This window comes from Phytophthora infestans, genomic scaffold, assembly GCF_000142945.1.
Source record: "Phytophthora infestans T30-4 supercont1.44 genomic scaffold, whole genome shotgun sequence".
NCBI classification, from domain to species: domain Eukaryota; phylum Oomycota; class Peronosporomycetes; order Peronosporales; family Peronosporaceae; genus Phytophthora; species Phytophthora infestans.
This window is the reverse complement of record NW_003303715.1, coordinates 778290-785963: the sequence shown is the minus strand read 5'-3', so window position 1 is coordinate 785963 and position 7674 is coordinate 778290. Positions and strand designations below refer to the sequence as shown.

Genomic DNA, 7674 nt, shown 5'->3' with positions numbered 1-7674 from the left:
TAGTCGAACTGGAACAATCGATAAAGCAAAAAAACAGTGATAAAACTCTCTCGTATTTACTGTCAATAGCAGCACACGTACGTCGTCATTGCGAAGCTCGTCGTGCTTTGTAGTGGAGCGAAACATTTCGCCCATGTCGAGGTATCCAGGTGTTACGTGTTGCTGTCTGTACAGTCCTGGAGGCGACATATTGGTGTCGGCAAAGTCCACGAACACATACTACTGGTAGATTGGCGGGTGCTGCAATGTGTAGCGACCACATAAAAAGAAAAAAAATATTCTTAAATCTTTTTATCTCTAATAAAAATATTTAAATATTTTTCGATCATCCCTGTTGTATTTGTAAGCAGCGGAATCCTAAAAAGAAAACATTCGTAATCAAGATTTGCGCTATCCACTCGCAAGAGAAAGCAAATATGTAGTATACATATTACCAGTGTGTTCTCTAGCATCCTAGTAAAGACGCCGATGAGGATTGCAACCGCACCTCACTTCCCAAAACACTGGTAGCTCGGCAGCACTTCTGACCTCATTGGAAACGATGAGTTGCGTCCACGCGTTCGCGATTCTCCTCGCTTTACTTTTCTCCACCCATGCAACCATGATTGATCACGATAAAGTGCAGCCATTCGCTCAGCCCAACCCAGTCACAATCTCTGAAAAAGCTGCTGTCAAGTTCAAGCCTCAACTTCACATTGAAAGAGGCTGTGTTTCCTTTCCGGCTGTAAATGCTGCTGGCGAGCTCACCGGAGGACTCAAGGGAACAGGAGGGACGGGAGGCTGTACGAAAGCACCCCTGGGATCTCAAATATATGGTCGATCAGCATGGTATCAGGACAAATGGGCCATGCTTTTTGCTTGGTACTTCCCGAAAGGCTTCTCCTCTAGTGATCATTCAATCCGCCACTACTGGTCGAGTATGGTTCTGTGGCTTGACAATCCAGCACTGGATGCACCGACATTTCTCGGAGCGTCGCTGTCGCAACAGCTTCATAAGCCTCGAAAAATACTCTTCGGTCTCTATACGGCTGAACGGAAAGAGCCATACAGCAAGCAAACCGCTATTCCTCCAATGGGCTTCGTGGGGACCCAGGCAACTGTTGTGGGTCGAGTAAGTAGATGGCGGTATACCTACAATTACAGTGGTGGCTCGAATGTTTCTACCAGGATTTCTCAAACGTATACGAACAAGGGTGACCGGCTAGCACTAACCTTTGCGTTCCAAAACGGTGAATTCCAAGATCTCATCATGTGGGACCAAATGACGGACGCAGCACGCGCAGCTCTAAATTCAGCGGATTTTGGCGAGTCGAAGGTCCCCTTTAGCGATCAGAACTTTCAAACGACGCTGGGTCTTTCGTGGCCGTTTTAAGCCCAGTGAAAGTGATTCCATGACACAGCACAAAGGCTTTGAGCATAAACTTGTTCCGTTCATTCGATAAAAGAAAACGCTTTTTTTTTCTCAAATAGAACTTCAAAACAAAACAAAACAATTGTTAGAAACGTTTCTTATTTGGTAAGTTGCTCAAAAGAAACATGCACAGATAGTGCAGTTGCGACGTCAGAACAACACCAGGGTTCGCCAAAACCCAGCTTTTCGGATTTGAGTGGGTGGGTAATGAATTTTTTGTGGGTGGGTGGGATTAAAAAACTGGGTCTTATCTGTTGGATGACGCCATTTACACAATTGAAACAGCTGCGTAGGGCACAAGCACGCTCAAATGCAGTAAGTCGATTCCGAGGCTTTTGTTTCTTCCGTGGTGCTGTCTGACTCGAGCCACCTGTGCCGCCAGCTCGTCGTTCTGTCGTAGGAGGGTCGCTCATTTGAGCCAACAGTGGAAGGATCGCAGTCCAAACGAGAAATGGTACTGAAGTACCTGGTGCTAAAATTAAATAAATATTTTAGATTTTGCTCTAATAATAGTTGGTGACCCGGGTCACCGTTAATTGGTTCAATTATCAAAAAACTGTGTCACAGTATGGAGCGGTTACAGATGCTTTAGGGCGGTTAAAGAAAATATAGATATAATATGCATCTATATTATATTATAACCGAATTTTGGGGCGGTCCAAGGAAGAAATGTGCTCTAAGTGGCGGTTGGGGTAGCTCTTTTCAACTGGTTAACCGAAAACGGGTATTGTAGCAAATGACCCGCTTAAGGTGCCGGCGCACTGAAGATGCATGGGCGAAGACGCGACCGCATCGAGTGCCATGGCACTTTGCGTATTGCGTCAGCTCTATCGCTCTCACTTTATTTTTATAAGCCCAGAAAACCCAGCCTAAAAAAAGAGTGGGTGGGTGGGTCGTTCAAAATACCCAAACCCCAAAAATTCCAAAACCCATTTGTGAACACCGATGAGCACCGCAACCGGAGTGCTGTCTCAAGCGATTCGTGGCGGCTCCTACCGCTTCCTCCAGCGCCTGTTAACCTTTGCCGCCAACTCGCTAGTACTTCGCAAATTGCACCTTAATGTGACGGGCACTGTGACCGTCCGTCTGGAGCTGGCGCTGGCCTCCATCTTCCTCTTGCGCGACGGATTCCGCCTTGCATTCCTGCGCATGCCGTCACTCGACTCGAAAGCTCCCGGCAATGGAAAAGCTCACATACAGCAATTGGTGAACGTCGCGTGGCTGTCGACAGCCACCAGCTGGTCAGTAGCAGGACTGGTGCTCGTTTATTCTGCAGTTGGAAGCTCTTCGTCGACTTTGAAAGACGACGAGTCATTGAGCGGATACTCGACTGTGCTAGCGATGTACTGCGGTGCTGCGATGATCGAGGCGCTAGCAGAACCTATGTTCGTCTTAGCACATGCCAGTGTATTAGTAAGCTGGCAAGTGGCGGCTCAGAGTGCCGCTTTTTTGGTGCGAGCAGCGGTACAGTACATCGGCGTCGTCATACTGGAGCTGAGCTTAACGGCGTATGGATTCGCTGAGCTATCATACGCATTGACATTGCTGGCGATGTTCACAGTGTTCTTCTGGAGTCGAATCTATCGGAAATCGACCGGAGAGGACAAGTTCGCCTTGACAAGTATGAGGCAATTGCTGCCTGGCAAACCGGAAGGAGAAGTGGACTGGTGTCACCAGGAGTTAGTGACGTTATTAGTGCCACTAAGTGTGCAGAGTGGTGTCAAGTATCTCCTAGCCGAAGGAGACAAGTGGGTGCTCACAGGCTTCGCGTCACTGCAGCACATGGGGGTGTACGGCTTGGTGTCGAATCTCGGCTCTCTCGTGCCTCGGATTGTGTTTCTACCAATTGAAGAAGCCACCAAGACGATCTTCAGTAAACTAGCACTTGGTCAAAAGCAGAAGAGTTACGACAAGGACGATAGCAAGAAGAAGAGTCTGGCCGACGGACAGACACTACTGTTAGTCTTGCTCAAGCTCATGAATCTCGTGGGATTACTCTTCGTCTGCTTCGGTACTAGCTACGCGTACACGTTGGTACTACTATTATATGGAGTTGAGAAGGCGCTTCAAGGAGTGGGTGCTGCGTTGGCTGTTTACTGCGTTTACATCCCGTTCTTGGGGTTAAATGGCGTTTGTGAAGCTGTTGTACACGCCGTTGGAGACGACCACGAGTTGATGCGACTCAACAAACTTCTTGGCGTTTTCTTCGCCATCTACGCGTTCAGTGCGCTCGTGTTGATGCAGGTGCTCGACTGGGGAACCTTCGGACTCATCCTGGCCAACTGCGTCAACATGGCGTGTCGGATCTTGTACTGCTTGAAATTCCTGGCTTCGTACTTCCGTCCAGTCAGTGCAGCTGCCTATTCCAGCAACGGGGTGCTTAATGGAGTGGCGTTCTGGCGTCAATCGCTTCCACATCGGTTCGTTGTCGTCACTTTCTTCGCTTCTTTGGCAGTGACAGCAACCTCTCAGCGTCTGCTGCTGGCTTCAGAGTCGAAGTCACACTCGTTGATGCGACACGCACTGCATGTTGCTGTGGGGGTAGTCTGTTTTGGTGCAACGATTTTCACGCTGTACATCAAGGAGCGACATCTTTTAGGAGCTCAATTGAAGACCCTGCGAGGCCAAAGCAAGTCTCACAACGACTAGACAGGTAGAGACCAGAATGAAGCCATTAACATGGTTTTATTTGCACTCTCTATTTTCAAATGTTGCCTTGAAACGTCGACAAGTTGTCTGTAAAAATGAGCAGGCGGCAAGGATTCGGTGGCGCACTGCGAGCCAAGCAGGGGCCGCAGGAGACTGAGCAATCAAGGGCTGATGGCGGAATACAAGGCTTTGTAGCTAAACGCTCTCTTGACGAGGAACGAAAGCTAGTTCGTGAGCAGCTTAAACAGGTGAGTATCATTTCTTTCTTCGCTTCAGCTCAAGATGTTGACCATCATCGATGTAGATACCTCTTGGACCAGCTATAAGGCATACGAGCCATCGTTTACTAATGAATTGAATCGGTTAGTTAATATGTTTTTACAGTATAGCAGAGCTGCGTAACTCGTAATTAAGAAGATGTACTTCTTAGCGAGCTAGCTCAACACGTCGAAGACGAAGTGTTAGACAAGCTGGTAGCCGTCCAAGACCGACTGGAAAAGATTCGGACACAACGGGAAAGCTCTGGTGTTCTACCAACTACCACGTTGGAGACGCTGCTACAGAGTCGCTTGGTAGTCGAGGCTAAGCGCAAAGTAGTTCCTGCACAAATCGCGGAAAACGTACGACGCTTTTCCCTACCTTAAGACCATGTTGCTGGCATCTAATGGTCGTGTTACTCTTCAGACTATAGCTGCAATGCGAGCCGCCACCTTGAGCGTATCATCACAAAACGAGAATCGAGTCTCGAGTGCTACGGGACTAAGCAACCGTCAGTCTACCTCGGCATTCGCTTCTAACACCACCAACAATATGCCAAGAAAGCCCCGAGTAAAAACGAGCAGTATCATCTCGCCTCGACCACGTACAGTGAGCAATGATATCGACGTATACCGAATGAGGCGTAGGAAGAGCTCTGCGATAAATTACTCACTTGATACCGACAGCACTGATGAAACCCAGAGTGACAATTACAGAGAGTCCTCTGAGACGCTGCTGTGCGTTCAGTTCCCAGCGTCTAGCGAAATCGCAGCTCCGAGTGGCAACAAAACCGAGGAGGATGAAGAGCAACACGCGCTTCGTTTTCGCTCACGCCCAGTGGCTCTTTCAGCGATCGACGATACCGCTGTAGTCACTACAAAGCGAGAGCCACAGCAACCACGTGTGCGCTACATCATGTCCACTCGACTTGGAGCGCTGCCGCCCACGAAGCACATCTTGGACGAGTATCCGATCCCTAAAGAAGTTCTGGACGCACTAGAGCGACATCGACATTTCCATGTGGACGACTCGTCTCCTCTGACTGCTTTCGAGCCCGTTCGACTACCTCCCCCTACTCCAACAGTGCTACACACTTCTACATGCACCAATGCCGAGTGCGAGTGCTTCTACAGACACTCGGTCCTTGTAGAACGCTCGCCAGCGTCGTTTGTACTATCTTCACTCGACGTGGCTCCTGAGAGGCCCCTCCCACCACCTAGCGACTTGTTTCATCAGCAACAACTCATTGCTGCTACAACGGATGATTCTATTTTACTACACGAAGTACGTCATCTGTATGACAGCACTCACAACGCTCACCGTGACTTTCGAGCAGGGCTTCATCGCCATCTCGACCTTCAGTATCTAGTAGATCTCTCGTTCCGAAGCTCATTAACCTCCTCGAGCTACTTTGTTGACGATGACGACAATGAAGAACATGGAGCAAATACACTTCCAAACGTACAGATTCCAGCTCACTTGCGTCGTCACCGAATCGTCAGCACTGCAGAGAGTGACGCTGGTACTTCTACCAAGTGGAAATTCCTACAAAACGGAGTGCATCGTATGGCTAACCGGCGCGGAGCTATCTCTATCGCTACGAAAAGCGAGGCGACAGTACGGGCCCAACGCAGTGACCTCCTTGTCCAGCTATGTACGTTAACTCCACAGGACGTTGAGTTTCTGTCACTGTGGTATGGCTTCAGTCCAGACGCAGAGGCGGAAGCTATAGCAGCAGCCACTAAAGACTGCGAAGGCGGCGTGCTTTTAGACCCAGTTCCCATGAATCCACATTGGAGCATTCGGTTCGAGTTGGCATGGAAGCAGTTGTCACTATCGACAAACGACCGGCTGGATTTGGCGATCAAATACTCATCGCTTGCGTATTCCACTCGTCTACCGGACGCTGTGACTCTGTGGGAGACTGCATGCGCTCTCATCACGGAGCATGAAGACTTGCTACGATTGATAAGATCGACTGTCGGAGGTCCTCGAAGACACGCTGGTGTCAGTCTTACTGAAGACACTGCTATGCTACAGGCTCTTATCGCTAGTGCCGATAACGTCCGCGAGATCCTGTTGCTTACATACACCGAAGTGGGGGATTTTGTCACGTATCATGGTGACTTCTACTTGACAAAAATGGAGCACGACGCAACCGAGATTCGGAGATTAATGGAAGAAGGCAACGACGCCAACGCTAACAAGCTTCAGTCTCCCATATAACGTGCATGAAGAGGATATCAACTGATGTGTGTGATCTTCTCTCGAGCACCACCTTTGCCGGCAATGCGATTTACGCTTTATACTAGCGTCAACGGGACCGAACCACATCGCCTTTCAGACGGACTTCTTTCGAGCAGCGGAGATTAGCGAGGCTCTTTCTGCTGGTGTATGGTTATCTTGTTTCTTGTGTGCTGTCTCGACAATCCTGCATCGCCTTTTTAATCCGAGTCCAGACTTCCGAAAACAACGTCACCAAGCCAAATCGATGCCCCTTTCTCTTGTCATCGTTGCTGGGTATAACTCCCACAAAGTACCCTTGACAGTCGCATAGTACTGGCTCACCACTTACGCGTTCGTCAGGCGTGAAACCTGTTGGGGATGAGAACGTCTCTGCAGCCATGATAACTCCTGCCTTTGAACCAAAAGCCACACAACAAGCGCGTAGCTGAGTCGATACGCCACGCCTATTTAGTGCGCAGCTCACAATCCCGGCCCCAAACCCAACAAAAGCAATAGGTGATAATCGTCAACAGGCGTTAAGAATGGAGAACGGACAACATTTTGAATGCGTAAGAGAGTCATATCCATCCACGATCTCTCTCTGTTGGCACACAATATATCCGTGACGTATTCACACTGAAATGTGGCGCCTAGCATACCAGTCGCCTTATAAACGCGACGATTATCCTTTCCGCGTGGTAGACTTGCTGTCAAAACGAATCCGTCATTCGAAATGAAGAAACCCGTCTGGAAGCCACAGTTGTCGGGAAGCTCCAGCTGCAACAAAGTACTTTCACTGACGCCATCATCTAAGTGTATCTTTATAGGCGATTAAGACAAAGCTGGGGTCAAAACTGGTGAGAATCTTCCACGTGTTATCTTACCTGTCTTCTTCCATCTGGTTTCACAGTGCTCATCAAATGTGACTTCTTGCTCATGATTTAGTTCTTCGGCGGGAAGGAAAAACGCTTGTCGAGAAAGAATGGCTGTCATTAAGCATCAATACCCCGAAAAATCTTCGGGTACTACAAGAATGACCTGAATAGTGATCAGGAAGCCCTATCTGTGACAGTGCGTCTGTCGTGGTCAATATGATCTTGAATAACTTGCCACTGGTCCGAGTGCTGTGT

The 7674-nt window shown here is 48.9% G+C and overlaps 3 protein-coding genes across 3 annotated transcripts; all 3 read left to right on the top strand.

Annotated features, from left to right (window-relative positions):
* Window positions 1–541: 541 nt before the first annotated feature.
* On the top strand, window positions 542–1372 carry PITG_23075 (NPP1-like protein; the record flags this gene model as incomplete). Its single annotated transcript, XM_002897488.1, has 1 exon — window positions 542–1372. The coding sequence occupies one exon, from the start codon at window positions 542–544 to the stop codon at window positions 1370–1372; it is 831 nt and encodes a 276-aa protein (XP_002897534.1).
* Window positions 1373–2356: 984 nt separating this feature from the next.
* Window positions 2357–4060, top strand: PITG_16506 (uncharacterized protein; the record flags this gene model as incomplete). Its single annotated transcript, XM_002897487.1, has 2 exons — window positions 2357–3752; window positions 3801–4060. The coding sequence occupies 2 exons, from the start codon at window positions 2357–2359 to the stop codon at window positions 4058–4060; spliced, it is 1656 nt and encodes a 551-aa protein (XP_002897533.1).
* A 95-nt stretch (window positions 4061–4155) lies between these two features.
* PITG_16505 (uncharacterized protein) lies at window positions 4156–6544 on the top strand (the record flags this gene model as incomplete). The annotated part of the gene is made up of 5 exons (XM_002897486.1): window positions 4156–4312; window positions 4365–4422; window positions 4491–4680; window positions 4745–4961; window positions 5037–6544. 5 exons carry the CDS (start codon window positions 4156–4158, stop codon window positions 6542–6544), a joined length of 2130 nt encoding a protein of 709 aa, XP_002897532.1.
* Window positions 6545–7674: the final 1130 nt, after the last annotated feature.